Raw genomic sequence first — 16,808 nt, 5'->3', positions numbered from 1 at the left:
CTTTTGGCTGAATGGGCACAAATGACTACAGATACACTCTTGTGGGGTGCATTCCAAAAAGAGTGGAGGATGTTAAAGCTGCTACAGTGGAGTAAGCCTTTTAATGCCCATGGTTTTGGAACAAGATGCTCGGGAAGCTAATATAGGTGTCATGGTCAGGTATCCAGAAATGTTTGACATACAATGTATGTTCTCTCTCTAGATTATTGGTAGGGATGAACCGATACCGTTTTTTCGGTTAGGAGTACCAATAATTTGTTTTCGGTACTCGCCAATACCGGTACTGGAAGTCCCATTAAGGAAGCCAGGCGGCGTGTAAAGACTCACCACTCGGCTTCCCAATTAGCAGGGAAGCCGTCTCCATGCTTCTCGTCACTGGGTGACGAGAAAGCATAGTGCCGGCTTTCTGGCCAATCAGGAAGCCGGGCGCCGTGTAATGATGTGGATCCAGGCTTCCTGATTGGCCAGGAAGCCGGCTTCATGCTCCCTCGTCACTAGGTGAAGAGGAAGCATGAAGCCGGTTTCCCCGCCAATCAGAAAGCCGGGCGTCGCGTCAATACACGGCGCCTGGCTTCCTGACCAATCAGGAAGCAGAGCAGCGAGTCACTGGTGAGCCGGCTTCACGGCCAATCAGGAAGCCGGGCAGCGTGTAATGACTCGCTTCCCGACTTCCTGATAGCGGAAGTATCGGGCTAGGCATTGGCGCATTTGGGTGAGTATGAATACTCGCCATCGGCAGATACTAGTATTTGTATTGGTGCATCCTTAATTATTGGTATTCTGCTTTTACTTTTACATTTCGTTTTTGATTATTACTGTTTTTGCATTACCAGTGAAGATCCCAACATGTTTGTTTCATGCCCCAGAAATGTGGTATACAGTGTGACCCAGAGCCGTGTGCTGCACCAGCATTTTCCTAATTTCTCAGAGCCGCTGCTGACGTTAACGCGGCACAATAGCCGGGGAAGAGGTGAAAAGTGCAGCCGAAAACTGAAGGGACTGAGGATCATGAGATAGAGGCATTACTGAAGCCCTTACAAGTTGTTATTTAGCCCAGACATTCTGTTAAGCTAGAGCACTGGCAGCACTTGAATAGCGAGAGTGCAGAACAGATTGCATAATGTAGTCATTGAATGCCCAGGGCAGGCTGGGAGAAAAGCTGTTTGGGGAACTGGGGGGAAAAAAATAAAACGGCTTAGCTGTTTAATTAGCCAGCGCATCACAAAGCCTCGCTCAGCCCTCTGCCAATAGCACCTCTCAAGAATTAAAAGCTGCATGAGATGCTGACAGATCCGTATTGAATGTACAGACTGGGATGTGTTTGTTGGGTCAGCCATGAAATCTGGTGACTTGGGACATGCAGACATATGCCGTGACCTTTGGCAGTATCCATCCTTGTATTGTTGTGTGGTGTTGATGACATGCTTACATATACAGGATTGTAGGATGAGTGCATGTCAAGTTTCCAAGCACATCAATTTGTTTTGGGTGTGCTACTTCAACATAAATGTCATTGTCTACTTATTATATACTTTAAAATAAGCACGTCATTAGAAAAATACATAGGCTGTCTGTCACTGCTGAATATTTATTTATTATAAGTATTTACATAGCACCGACAATTTACGCAGCGCTGCACATTCGCATCAGTCCCCGCCCTCAAGGAGCTTACAATCTAAGTTCCCTATCTCTCATGCATACGAGTGCCAATTTAGAAAGGAGCCAATCAACCTTCCAGCATGTCTTTGGAGTGTGAGAGGAAACCGGAGTACCCGGAGGAAACCCACGCAAGCCCGGTGTGAATTATGCAAACTCCTTGTAGGTAGTGACGTGGCCTAGATTCGAACCAGGGACCCCCAGTGCTGAAGCGCTAACCACTACGCCATTTTCTTCCGATTGCTATCAAACATATCCTCTGTCCGAGTTACTGACCCAAAACATATGTGCAGCAAGTCTAGGCCGGCACCATCTGCTGATTCAATGATGTATTGCAGTGCAGGGATGCTATTCTGTTCTTTGTGGTGGGACGGTGATTGGGCAGAAGCTCCTCAATGGTCCCTCCATATCATGTTCTCTTTAAGATTCATGACTGCCATTTAAGTTTCAACTAAAGCTTGCCTTCTGATTTCTAATAAGCTGCCTTTCAAGGTCTCTCCCCCTCCTCTGCAGCAGTATAAGGTCCCGTAAATCATCAATGTCTATACACAGTGTATAGTTGTGAGGACTTTGAGGAAGATTTCAATGCTGCAGTGTGGGGGAGACGAGCTGGAGGGAGCGCCGTGATAGCCGACTGTCTCAGAGCTTCGGGTGAGTATAACTTTATTTTAGCACCTAGACACAAATGAGCACTTAACCCTTGCAGAGCGGGGGCAGCCCCTCTTCAAGGCCTCGTTCACACTGCAGTATAATACGCTGCGTGCAGCATATGCAAATAAATGGCTCCATACACATAGCTGCGTATGGAGCCATATTTTTGGGCTGCACAAAAACAAAATGGCACCAAGATGCGTCTGGGCTCAGAATTTCTGCGTATGTTACGCGCGTACAGTACATCAAAGTTTCTATGAGAAATTATGCATTCTGAGATTGCATACAATTCACGAATATACGCACATACACATGCGCATACAGTAATACCTTGGTTTAAGAGCATAATTCGTTCCGGAAGCATGCTTGTAATCCAAAGCGCTTGTATATCAAAGCGAACTTCCCCATAGGAAATAATGGAAATTCAGATTATTCGTTCCACAACCCAAAATATTCATATAACAATGATTACAATACCGTACTGTAATATAATACAGTATAAAATATAAAGAAAAATAAACCAATTACTGGTACCTTCGTGGCTGGTGTGAGGGAGACAAGAGAGAGTAGGATTATTGTGTAGGACGACTTTCACTGTCACTAACGGAATCACTGCTATCTCTTGGCTCAACGGAATCTTTTTCATTTTGTGAAACCTTAACAAGGAATCTATCCAATGTGACATTGTGTTGTCAAACAGTCTCATCGCTCGCACTGCTACAGCCTTATTCGGGTGGTGCTTTTCTACAAAATTTTGCTCTTATTGCAAGACATTGCTTGTATATCAAGGCAACATTTTTCAGAAATGTTTGCTTGTCTTGCAAAACGCTCTCAAACCAAGTTACTTGTAAACCAAGGTATTACTGTATATGCATTTACAAATATGTGTACAATTTTGCTCTTGCGTTGTGTGTGTGAATGAGGCCAAAGGGTTAATTTTAAAAAATCCTGCAGTTCTTTAATAATGTTCTCACCCTTTTCTATCCTTTTTGCGTCTTAGTGCCGCTGATTTCCTCCAGCCTTTTTAGCCACTTACTGTTTTGTTTTGTTTTTTTATAATGTTTGTTCTGTTTTATTTGTAGAGGTTGAGAAGTGGGATGAGAATATTCATGAGAAAACTGGAGAGGAAAACAGCTCTCAACAAAGATATTACTTTGAAAACTTGAAAATATCTGTACCGCAAATCAAACTCAGTGTTTTCACCTCCAATAAACTCCCTTCTGATCTTAAGGTAAGGGCAATGAAGACATTGAACAAGTTACTTTAAAAACCCGTAAACATGCTGCATGGACATCAGACTTGGAAATAAGTTACATTCAGTATACCTTCAGGTGCATTCAGGTTGCTTTGATTTGCTATTAACCTGCTTCTGATTTTGCTTTTGTCCGTCTATGGCCTTATTCACACTGCCAGATTCACACAAGAAAAGGCCGACACGTACAGCTTCGTGCTGCGTGCACGACCGCATCAGGGAAGGACAGGTGCTGCGTGTGATTAGTACGCAGCAGCCTGTTCTTCTCTATGGGAGTACGCCGCCCTACATTCACCCGCCCTGCACGTCCGCGCAGGTGTCCGTACTCGTACGCTGACAGGACGGATCCTGTCTGCGTCAGAGCCAGGACACCCGCACCCATATGGATCTGCACTTGGGGTGAGCATAGGGCGGTGTACGGCCGCGTACTCCCATAGAGAAGGACAGGGGCTGCATACTAATTACACACAGCATCTGTCCTTCCCGGGAGCTGCCCGATACGGCTGTGCACTATCATGTGTACCATGGTATTTTGCAGTAATATATAAATGATAACATTCGCAATTTGTAGAATATGTAGAAAAGGTTTTTAAGCTATTTCAAATGCTTATGAACCCACTTAGAATGGATGTTGGTGCTTGATGTTCAAAAGTTTTAGTTTTCTTGCAGAATAAGCTGGTCCCCTGAGCACTGGCCTTGACCTTCTGTTTTAGGGTGGCTCCTTTCCCTTGCATGGTCTTATGCAGCCACCCTTGTGTGTGCTAGTAAGCTGTGTGTCTCTCTACCAAAACAGCAGGACAAGCCACTACCCTCTTCCCTGCTCCCTGCTACTCCTTTCTCCCTTTTCTAGGTTAGTAGATGGAGAGCTGCTGCACACTGTGCTGTCAACAGGGCCAGTGCTGCCACTAGGCGCAGCCTTGACCATTCATCTCCCTGCGGTGCCCCCCCGTCTATTTCAAATTGTAATGCAGGTAGCTGGTCTTGCCTAGGGTGCAAAATAGTCTAGCACGGGCCCTGGCTGTCATTTGTGATCTTATACCAGACTGGAAGGTCAGGTAAGCCAAGCTGAAAGAGGTGGAAACATGATGACTGTAAGTGCCTTGGCAAAAACTTAAAGAAATCCTTTGCTGGGCGATGTATATTTGCTTGATCTGGATTTATTATTAAAAAAAGTCTGAGAGTTTGATACTTTAAGTAAGTGAAAGTTTACTGAAATAAAAGGGGAGTTACACTCCAGAGATCTGTTTTGACCGGTTATTCTGACAGGTGCCGGCAGAACCTCCTGTCAGAAGACAATGGGGGGAATTTATCAAAACTGGAGCAAAGAGAATCTGGAGCAGTTTCCCATGGAAACCTATCAGCATCTCTCTTCAGTTTGCTCAGTTAAGATTTGAAAATGAAAGAGAGAAGCTAATTGGCTGCAGTGCAAATCTGTTCCAGATTTTGACTGCTCCAGTTTTTTGATAAATTCCACTGAATGTAAACAGTGGGATTCATCGATCAACATGCTGTTTGTGTTGATGGAGGAACCGGGTCAATTTTTTTTGTTGTGCCCGTGGGTTGAACGAAAAAAATTGATAGGTGTATGGCCAGCCTTGGAAAGAACCTGGGGAAATGTGTAATGGCTTCTTTGTGGGTGAATGCCGTAATATAGCTAAGCCATTGCACTTCATATCTATGGACACCTTCTAAATGATTCAATCACCTCGGGCCTGTTTTTTTTTCCATGGTCAATTTTTTTTTTTTTTCATTTAACTCATGTCCCAAACATTTCTCTGGAAGTACTGATGTTAAGAGTGTCGTTAGGAGGTCTCGTCATGCATCACTTCTCCAAAAGTGAATCTGCACTGACCCAGAATGAGGTTTTCACACACGCCATTAACTTTCACTGTTTCATGCTCCATTAAACTCCAAGTCCCTGTCTTTAGGTGGTAATACTAAGCTCACCCACTATGCTGCTTCCTTTAAAAAAATCAAAATCTAAAGGGGGAGTAGGGTTATTACCTACTTACTTCACTTAAATCATACCTATAGTGGAGTGCAGCATTGTAATCTGCTACTGAGAAGCAATAACAGGCACCTCTATGTAGCTGCACAAAGTGTCCTTGTAGACACCCATGGGTTTGTAACGTCAGGTCTCTTTTTTTAAATTTTGGTCCATAAGTTGAAGTCACCCCCATTTCATATCTTCTGATTGACCATTCAGGAGGTGAGAGGGATGGGTCCAAGTGATGAATTTGACTAAGAAGTCAATATTTGCATAATGTGTTTAAACTATGCTACGTCTTATGAAAGCTATGAAAAAGGTAGGACCAAGTGGCAATGTCAACTGAGCACCTACGAAATACAGGCCTCAAAAAGCAGTCCTATCCACCATCTGAGTACCTGTTAAAAAGCTACTCACATGGTGGATAGGACTGGGTTCTACCTGCCAAAAGGACAGGTTCACTTTAAAATAAAAACTCTTCCCTGCCCCCCTCCCCACAGTCCTCCAACGATTTTAACAGCTAGCCTCCCACCCAAGTACAGTCTACTTACCTCTTTTTGACAGCGGCCTCTCATAGTTTTTACAGCTTCAGTGCAGAAATCTTGTTCAATGCTGCCTTCAAAGTAACTTATTATAAACTTAAATGGGGCCTTGCTTCAATGGCCCCGGTACAGGCCATTCAAGCCTATTGGAAGCTACTGTACAGGTGTGGCCAGCGTTGAAGGTTGCTACAGCTGTCAGAGAGAGGTAAGAAGGCACTTAGGTGGAGGGGGATAGGTTTAGAATGGTTTAGGGGCTTGGGAGTTTTTATTCTACTATGAGAAATTAGAAAAATGTGTTGAGCGCACTACTAATGGTGTAAATTGTAGATGTAAGTGGTGGGTGTGCGAGCTCCTTGAACAGACAGAGGTGTCCCGTATATAATCACAGAAAAAACAAACAGAAGGAGCGCTATAACATGAGGACATGTCCCATGCTGGGACTGACAGATGACTGGTGTTTGTGGGATAAAGTTTTCTCACCTTTTCATTACTTGTTCATTAATTTATCATTGCATTTATTTATCCCACATACACCAGCCATCTGTGAGTCCCAGCATGGGACATGCCCTCAGGTTGTAGCTCTCCTTCTGTTTGTTTTTTCTTTATTCTACAATGAACATGTCCTCTAAAGAACTAAATATACTTTCTGCTGCAGTGTTTTGCTGGACAGCAGTTGTGTACTTGTCTGGTATTGCTATTCCTTAAAAATGATATTGTTTTAACTTTTTCTTAGGCTTTAAAGAGCTCTTTGGGTTTCCCTCTGATTAAATTTGAAGATGCTGTGATTGATCTGGATCCATTTACAAGAGTGCACCCATACGAATCCCGAGACTTTATTGTCAACGATATCCTCAAACATTTCCAAGAGGTTTGTTTACTGATTTGCTTTTAATTGACATTTATTTATTTAGTTATTTTTTTGTTCTCTTTCTTCAAACACTTTATCTGAGCACCTTTATCCTACTATGCATCTGCTACTCTCAGAATACATCCCTGTAATCTCTGAGAACGGTATGTTACTTCATGACACCCCGTTATGCCTCCCTATTATCCGCTAAATATGGTGGGTTGCCTCAATGGCCAAGAGACATCCACAGGAGTGAAAGGAGAAGAGACAGAATGCTCACATCTGAGTTTAAGTAATAGCATGGTCTGGACTTTGGCATCCCAGGGAGCACTGGAAATAATTTGGACATGAACATGTACACCTCACAGTGGCTGATGTACAGTCCCTTGGCCAGTTTACAATGGAGCAACAAGCCAGAGGTATTCTTTAAACATCATATTTCATACTGGGGAGTAGGGATGCACCGATACCAAGTATTGTACCCAGTACAAGTACAGATGCTTTTCCAGCTCCAAGACTAGACAAGAGAAAAATGCAAAAGTTAGAAGGCAGCTGTCATTTGTAAGGAGCACACGGAGCTCCTGGGATTTGTTCATCTCTGTTTTAAAGGAGAACTATGGGGCTTTTCCCCATAGTTCTCCTTAGGGTAACGGGAGGACACAAACTAGCGTCCTCCCCCCCCGTCACCCTAGGCTCAGTATACCGCGAGCTGTAGCTCACAGTATACTGAGACGCCGCAGCTGAAGCGGATCCCGACAATTATGTCTGGATCCGCCCAGCTGCGTGACTGACAGCTGGCTCTGCCTATCTAGAGGCAGAGCCAGCTGTACCTGCCCCCTCCCCTGTCCGTTCCGCCAGTCAGCCCTGGCGGATCAGAGCAGGGAGGGGGGAATCCAGCCCCTCCCCTGTCACGGCAGAGAACCGTGACAGGATCGGGAGGTGAGCGAGCGCCGGTATGTGTTCGCTCACCTCCCGATCTACTGAGCCGACCTGTGACAGTCTCATTGTCACAGGTCGGCTAGAACTATGAGGTGAGTGAAAAGCACTGACCTCATAGTTCTCCTTTTAATGTATGATTTTGTTTTTATAAACATACTGTATATATAAAGTGATGCACTGATACCATTTTTGCAAGTACAAGTACTGATCCTTGCCCAAGTACTTACAAAAGTACGAGTACTAATACATGTTTGTTTTTCATGTGACAGTTTTTCTAAAACAATACAGACTAATGATTTCAGGACAGTGGTGGAGCGCCAGAGCTAGCTCCCAGCTGCAACCACTGCAACCCTGGTAGTTCTCATGAAAATGCCAAGTATCGGCACTGGTATCTGAACTGGTATTGGTGCATCCCTACTGGGGAGTTTTAGGAAGCATCAAAGTTTTACGGTAGGTTAGCATGTCCCAGTAAAAGAGTCTCTCTGAGGCAAAATAAATAATTCTCAACACTGAGCCCCAGATTGCATGCTAAAGCAACCGATAAACATATAAGTATTCACACACAGGATGAAAAGCTACCCACTGCAGGATAATATATTTTCAGAGATGTCAAGTCTTACTTATGGCTCTCAGCATCCCTATGTTTTCCTTAAGTGTTGTACTTGCATGTTAACATATGATGGCGCTGCTGAGTTACATATCTAGCACTAACCCTGCTCTGTATTGTTCCACAGGAGTTGCTCAGTCAAGCAGCAAAAATTCTGGGCTCAGTTGACTTCCTTGGCAATCCAATGGGCCTGCTGAATGATGTGTCTGAAGGAGTATCCGGTCTTATAAAGTATGGAAATGTTGGCGGCTTAATCAGGAATGTCACACACGGAGTTTCCAATTCTGCTGCAAAGGTACATGTCTGAGATTTATGCCTGGCCAGGATCACAAGAGCTTTAGTGTTTCTTTGCCTCTTTATACTACTGAGGTCGGTTGCAAAGCAAAATAGCTGTGTGAGAAGCTTCTGCTTGAAGTCATTCTCAGAAAAGGATTGCCTCAGTTATACCCCCAGATCCTGTCTATTAAGACACTGCAGGTAGCAAGGCTAAAAATATATATGAATGAGGAGTCTGGATGCTTTTTTTTATTGTGCGATTTAAATCATATATCCAGCTTGACTAAAGCATGCTGAACTGCAGTTCCATAGAGCTGTACACTACTCCGGACAGTTACTCGGAGTCGTATCTCATCATTGTTGTATGACTGAGGTGGCATCATTACAGTCATGCATTAAAAGAGGGCAGAGGTATACTATCTGTATACGCTGGGCTAAAATTGTTAAAAGCATTACACAGTAAACTGTATGCCAGATGCCCATAGACGTGAGATGACAATCTCCCAATCCACAGTTATAAGGTCGCTGGTTCAAACAATATCTTTCCAATCAGCCGCACAGAACCGAGGTCCATAAAACCCAACATTATTGTTGTAAATTCCATGCAAAGTTCAAAATAAAAGGTATACACCATAGTCTCTCTCCCACTCCAACGCCATTCACGCGTTTCACCACCTGGGCTTAATCATGGCACAAAATCTTCACCTCTATGATTAAGCCCAGGTGGTGAAATGCGTGCAAGGCGTTGGAGTTAGAGACACTCTGGTGGTGTATACCTCGTATTTTGAACTTTGCATGGAATTTACAACAATAAAGTTGAATTTTATGGACCTCGGTTCCGTGCGGCTGATTGGAGAGATATTGTTTGATAAGTGGGAGCACACTGCAGTCTGCACCCGATGTCTATATTGATCTGCACTCTGGTGGAATTGGAGCGGTGAGTCTTTTGCTTATTTGGATATTGCCTAAGGTCGCTGGTTGTTTCAAGGTCTGAATGGCTAATGGGGTGCATACATAAATATTTTATTAAATCTGTCACTTTAATATTCTGCTAAATCTACATCCACCCTGTGCGAACCCCATTTCAGTGCCTATACTTACCTTCAACTCAAGTTAAAAGCGCCTGCTGCCAACCCGCACCAAAGTCACCAGCTGTTGTCAAAAATATGTAGTACTGTTAAAAAGTACACATTTAGCGTATGCACATGTGACAATGTTGGGGCCTCAGTGATTGGCTGCTCAAGCTCCAAAGTCTGCATTATGGGGAGGAGCGTGACATGTAACATGCTTCTCCATACCTGGATGTGCCAGGAGCTTTACAGACCTTTTGGTAGGGGAGCAACTGCAAAATTAAGTATAGGCACCGGAGCATGAGCAGTGGATTTAGAATTTCTGCACTTTTTAATTTTTTTTGAATTCCATATACAGGTTTTTTTTATTGGTCCTTTTTAATCAGTCCTCTACTTGTTTTGGTAGTTGAATAAAGAGTAAGAGAAGGGTTACATAGTTACATAGTATTTGAGGTCGAATAAAGACACAAGTCCATCAAGTTCAACAAATTGCATGTATGTATGTGATTCTGCATGTGTATGCGTGTGTAAATACCTTTCCTGCAGAAAATGGTGCTGAAGGCCGAATCTTTAATCCTCAGGTAAGAATGAATGACCTAAACAAATGTTTAGGCTTTTGCTCAGATGACCAGTACTAGAGGGAGCGCTTTCTGCAGGAAAAGTGTTTCAGTCCTTCTATAACTTATCTTTCATCCATTTCAGCAGGGCTGTTAAATTAGCGGTATAAGTGCAGCTCCAGCCCCCTTTTCTTTTTTTTTTGTACTTTTGGACAGAGTATGGAAAGGTAACATTTATAATGATGTCTATCAGCTCTCTATGGAGATTTCCCCTCACTTCCTGCCTTGTAAATAGAGTAAAAATATTGTAGTCGGAGGCAGTCAGGCAGATTGTGCTGTTGGAATAAGATTGACAATGGCGAGCTCCATTCTCTCAGTAACAGGGTGCTGCTTGGCCTGCATGGATTGATGCCTTGTAAATTTTTGGGTCTGTACCAGGAAAAGTGTTTCTCTAGCAAAAGCACACTCATGTGGGCTCTTAACTACAATTTAGTCATTAGACATAATATAATGTTATTACTTGTTAAAATTAAACACTTGCGCATGGATGAATGGAGATGATCTCTGACATTCTAATTGAGCGGTTTCATGCCGACTCTCAATCATTCAAAGAATGGCACATGCACATAACTCAAAATTCTGTGGGTTTCCTGGTGATTTTTATCCTGACTGAAATTACGATACCATCTAGCATTGCAGGGCTCCACTGTATTGTCCTCCTGTGGATAGAGTGGCTGCTGATTGGAGGCCTGCCAGCATGTAAGAGGAGATGTGGAGGTTCCTGCTGTAGGTCAGAAATGTTAGCATGATGGGAAACCGTAATGGTTTTGGTCCATTTATTTGAAATTTGTTTTGAATAGTTGATGATGGTTTACAGTAAATAAGTTGTCTGCTTCCTTAATCTTTTTATTTCTTTAAAATAAAGGAACACCCATGGCAGTCAGTTTGCTAAGCATGCTTGTTTTTTTTTTTGTAAGAAGTGCCAGTCCTTCCATCCTAGTAGCAGCCTGCACATATTAATTAAGATGTTTCCATCCATCCTGTTGGAGTGGGGCCCCTTCAAGTTTTAGCACAACATATGTAAAAAGAACCCCCAAAGAACTTCTGCCATGTATCCCCTTCAGGCCCACATCTTCTTCAACTGTAGCCACACATGTATTTTTAGGTTTGAGGGTGGGGGGATATTGTAGTTTCTACTTACTGAAGGTGAACAAAACAATACACTCCCTTTATCAGTTTCTTAGATGTTTCCTCATGAGCTCAGAACTGCATGAACCTGTGTTGTGTGTCACGCCGTTATATAGGAAAATACAAGCCTTAGATCAATATTTTAGCAGAGACATTAGAGCCATTCTGAGTGTTTAAAAATGTACTAGAGTAAAAGAACTGCTAGTGGACATCAAGGGAATGGGATCCGGTAATACTGAAATGCTTTGCTCACATATCCTATTTCTTGGAAGCAGTATCTGTACATTGTTTATGTGGTTTACACATGGCATTACACATCGAATTACATGACCTTCCTAGTCATTTCCTACCACTACTTTTATGTTCTATGATCAGGATGTTTGTATCATTTAGTATATGAGTGAAAGTGACCAGCAATTGTCAGTAAGGCCAACGTTTGGTCAGAGAGCAACCCCAAACCTTATGTATAACAAACATTCAGGATGCTAACTTTGGTTGTATGATGACCAGCTCTGTCTGTCTGATTATGGTAATCAAAACTGCTATTCTATAGTTCCACCTCCCTGCACTACCCAGAAACCCAGCTTCTGACCGCTAACATTGACCAACGTAGACTATTAGCCTATAGATATGTATGGTCATATAAGTCCAAGGCCATTATAGAAAGAAGAGGGCCACACTATTTTTTTTACAGTCCATAAACTTTTTTTATGGTTACAAACTTTGTTCATAACAGCCAGTGCTTTTGGGGGATTCTATAGGACCCCCTTCATAAGGGTTTAAAGTTTTTTTTCAATCTGGGGAGAATCTAGACCAGGGGTGCCCACAATCGTTTGTGTTAAGATCTACTTTTTAAATGATGAGCTCAATGAGATCTACCAAGGAAAAAAAAACCTCCCTTGCTCTCGCCCTCCTGGCTGTCTCTCCTCGCTCTCCTGGCTGTCTCTCCTCGCTCTCCTGGCTGTCTCTCCTTGCTCTTTTTCCTGTCTGTCTCTCCCCGCTCTCTCTCCTGGCCCACCTTGCTGTATTTTGCAACAGGCTGTGTAAACTAATATTCTTCGATGTAATACATATCACTTCAACCACCAGTATCCACCAGAAAGGTATCAGGGAGCAGACTCAAGCTAATAGGTAATCATGTGTGCACAGCTAAATAAATATATTAAAATTGAATAAAGGGGCCGCCATTCACACCCTTCGTGATCTACCAGCATCAGCTTTGAGAGCTACTGGTAGATCACGATCTACCTAATGGGCACCCCTGATCTAGACCATGCTAGGCCAGCAAACCAAGCAGGCTCTGTACTTCTAACACAATTACAGTTGCAGGATCATAACCTCTTGTCCAGTGGTTTTAACTCATTTTTGCACGTCTGTGCAACATTTGTTTTTTGCAACCCCTGCAATTGTAGGCAGCCAACTTAGACAGATTATCAAAGGACTGAGACAGAGACCATAGATGAGACAGAATTTCACTCTAAGCCAGTAGTGGTCAACATACAAGGTACAAGGGACCTCACCTGTGGCCTCTAACATCACCAAAGGACTGCAGGACAGAAAACTGTCAGAGACTGCAGGCATATTACAGGAGATGGTCAGAAACTGTGGTCATGCTACAAGACTGATTAGAGACATGGAGGACACGTTTCTGGATATAGTTAGAGACCGGGGTCATGTTAATGCTAGAGGTCACTGGCATTAAACTGTTTAACAAATTAACGATCTTAATCGTACAGTACAGGACACTGGATTGTAGCCTTAACCATGGGTTTTATGCTGACACCTTCAGGTGACTGGACACTGGCAAAAAAAGTTGTTTGTACAGCCCATATATCCACTCCTGCCTCTCAGCAACCCTTAGTTTCCTGTAATCCACTAGGACCTGTGTCATGTACTGATATCTAAGGTAAGGGTACATCAAATTTCCTCTTCTCTTAATCATGGACTACAGGACATAGGACTGTAGTCTGCACCATGCGGCATCCCAAAGCAATACAACTAAGGAGTGGGCAACACCGCAAACAAAATGCCAAGAGGCCCACAGAACAAGGAAAGAACCTAAACACTCTCAATGTGGCTTGCAGCACCTTGTGGCCGAAACTGGCATCGGAGGAGGCTTGAATATCCACCTGGTAAAACCAACAAACGTGTCAACAGATGACCAGGTGGTGGCCCTGCAAATCTCCACCTGGTGCTGAAAGGCTCAAGAAACATGAACAGACTTGGTAGAGTGAACCTTATTCTTCAAACTATAAGCTTTGGAAATCATCTGTCTGATCCACCTTGCAATGGTAGAACAAGAGGCTAGCAGACCCTTATGGGAGCTCTGTCAGGAAGGACGAAGAAGGAATCTGATTTGTCTAAAGGAAACCGTGGCCAAAAGGTAGACACTCGTAGAACATACCCCATCCAGACAGTGGAGAGCTATTTCCTCAGGTTGTTTTGGTGCAGGACAAAGGGAAAGGGTGGGTCATGCCCTGGTCAAGGTGGAAGGGCTGCACATTTCTCACCAGTCGCACAATGAAAGTGCATGTAAAAACCCTTGCAGTGAACCGCTATTATTTGCTCCCTATTGGTCTGTTAAATATACTATTGAAAGTGATTTGATATATCTGTTTGATAAGTGCAAAAATAATACCTGATGACCATGCCAGAAATCTGATGAGCTTATAACTTTCTGTGCTCTCTACCTTTGCTGAGTGTTATCAGTTAGCATTGTTTCAGGCTATCTCTGCAATGGAACGGTTAGATGGTAGGAGACATTGGCCAGTGTAGAGTATAAAAGCTCTACTATAGCAAGGGCCTTTATTTTCCATTATTTTTTTCCTCATCCTGAAAGGGTCGCTTTAAACCTTTGACTAGGGTCAGCAGTGAACGACTTCTGACGTTAATAAATAAGCCCCAAACTTGTCACTTTTAGGACCTTTAGGCACCGTCTCTTGGCGAGGATATGCAGTTAATGGTTCTGTCTCTAGTTTAGATGGGTATTTCAGCATTAAAAGCAGATTTCTGCACCGTTGCCCTGGTTTCACTTTATTCGATTATGTTTTAAGACCTCTGGTCTCTTAAACAAAAAAAAATGCTGCATGAGTTAGATGCATAAGCTATTTATGAGCTGTATCTGGTTTGGCCATTTTATGACTTTTAGTTTTATAGTGCTGTTGTTTATGCCTGTAATGGCTTTTCCATGTATTCGAGAACACACAGTGGGCAGTTTGCCTTCTTTTAAGTGAAGAGGCTCCGACGTATTGAAATTGGCACAAAATGGCAGGTTAAATAAAGTTCAGCCTACTCAGATTTAGCTGCGCTGTCTCCCTGATGGCAAATTCTAGTCTGTCATTATATTGTTTTCCCTTCTTTTTGCTATTTTAACTTGGATGCTAATCAGTAATAAAATGTGGTATATGGAGAGCCATGAGTCATTTTTCTGGGACACGATTCTCCTTTTCTTTATTTGGTTTCCTTTAGGGGTCATGGTGCTCGATTATGAAACCTTCTGTATTTTACTATTTGCAAATGTGTGAGCAAAGAATTTGAAAGCAGACCTGTGCTTTGCGTATAAAGAGCAATGCAACTGGTTGGCTTTATTTACCCCCGCCCAGCAGTGGCACATATTCCTCCTTTTCTCCCCCCTCTGCTCTATTCAGCCACCAGAAGAAAAGGAAATACCTTTTCATGTGACTCAGAGGCCTTCTATTCCATATGACAGCATTTGTGATTGGCTCATAGCCGCCACGTGGGGATGGTCCTCAAAATCAGTCTAAGCAGAGCTTACAATGGCTTCCTTTCCTACAAACGGGGAGTAAAGGAAAGGTTAATGTATGTTCTGCTGGAGAGGGGGTGTTGGGCCCCTTAAGAGAGCCCGTTGTATGCTTTTTCTTTCTATAGCACAGGGGTAAACGGGTTGTTTAAGCAAAGCGAAAGACACTGTGGGAAGATAAATATGGGCTGTTCAGTGACCAGAGTTGGCGGCTTCATTGGTTAGTTTGACTCTTTTTTTTTTTCTCTTTTTAATCTGTAATTTCTCTATTGTAGAAACCTGTCATAATCTAAATATAGGAGCTGTCATTGATCATTTGCTATTAAAGACACAGGCTCAGGGACTGTCAACATTATACTGGCTTCACTACTTGGTGAACCACTACCCAGATCACGCATGAAGTCAGTGAATTGTTGAGGCATCTGACATGCACATATTCGTTCATGAGCAGTGATATATTAAAGGCAATTTGAGATGTGGGTGACACAGATTCATATAATGAGCAAACGGATTTATAATCTATTAATATTATATAGTACAGATATTTTATAGTGCGGACAACTTATGCATCACGTTACATGCACAACATTCACATCAGTCCCTGCCCTCAGGGAGCTTACATTCTTAGGTCCCTATTGCACACACATACAGGGCCAATTAACCTTCCAGCGTGTCTTTGGAGTGTGGGAGGAAACCCGACCAAGCACAGGGAGAACATGCAAACTCCTTGCAGATAGTGTCCTGACCAGGATTCGATCCGGGGACCCCCAGTGCTGCAAGGCAGAGGCAGCCACTGTGCTGCCCATAATAGCTCCTCTTTAAAGCCGAACTCCAGAAAACAGTCCCATAACCCCATTGAAATACATATATGAAAACTATTTTGCCTGCCAAAAGATTTGTAATTTTTGTTCAGCCAGTTTTGTGATCTGGGTACCGCTGCCAGACAGCACAGTCAGTGCACAGACCTGCACTGCAGCAAAAGCACAACTTTTTCAGGAACATGCCCTCTTACTAGTGATTGGATGTTGGAGGAGCAGCTGCACATCAATCTCTGTACTCACTTTGCTGTCTACTCAAATCAATACATCACATTCTTAAGGTGCCCATACACCTTACGATTATCGGACGATTTTCGTATGCGATCGACTTTTCGTTCGATAATCGTATGTGTGCATTGCAGTGTCTGACTGACATTACTGTACAATTGCATGACTTTTGACGGTCAAGCATGTTTGAAAACTTTGCTAGATCGTGCAATTTTCGTAAGGTTGCTGGCGTTTCCGTCCGTCAAAAGTCGTACGATCTACACTGCGCTTGCGCTAACGAAAATACGGCAAATCAATTACCGCATTTCGTCCAGGTGCTTTTCGTTAATTACGGCTAAATTAATCTTGCGATCATCGGGGCAGGATGGGGCTGTCGTACGAAAAGCGTACGACTATTCGATCATCGTACGAAAAGTTTTGTCCGATAATC

General features: G+C 43.1%; 1 protein-coding gene across 1 annotated transcript in view; it reads left to right on the top strand.

Moving 5' to 3' along the window:
• The window catches only part of VPS13D (vacuolar protein sorting 13 homolog D), a 174,940-nt gene that overhangs the window by 94,162 nt on the left and 63,970 nt on the right, over positions 1–16,808 (top strand). Inside the window, exons 61-63 of the mRNA XM_018552637.1 lie at positions 3,390–3,538; positions 6,822–6,956; positions 8,609–8,776. Coding sequence (XP_018408139.1) covers positions 3,390–3,538; positions 6,822–6,956; positions 8,609–8,776 — 452 coding nt within the window. The remainder of the gene's footprint in view (positions 1–3,389; positions 3,539–6,821; positions 6,957–8,608; positions 8,777–16,808) is intronic.

Source organism: Nanorana parkeri, unplaced genomic scaffold (genome assembly GCF_000935625.1).
Source record: "Nanorana parkeri isolate BGI_ZX_2015 unplaced genomic scaffold, ASM93562v1 scaffold94, whole genome shotgun sequence".
Lineage (NCBI taxonomy): Eukaryota > Metazoa > Chordata > Amphibia > Anura > Dicroglossidae > Nanorana > Nanorana parkeri.
This window is presented reverse-complemented; position numbering and strand designations above follow the sequence as displayed.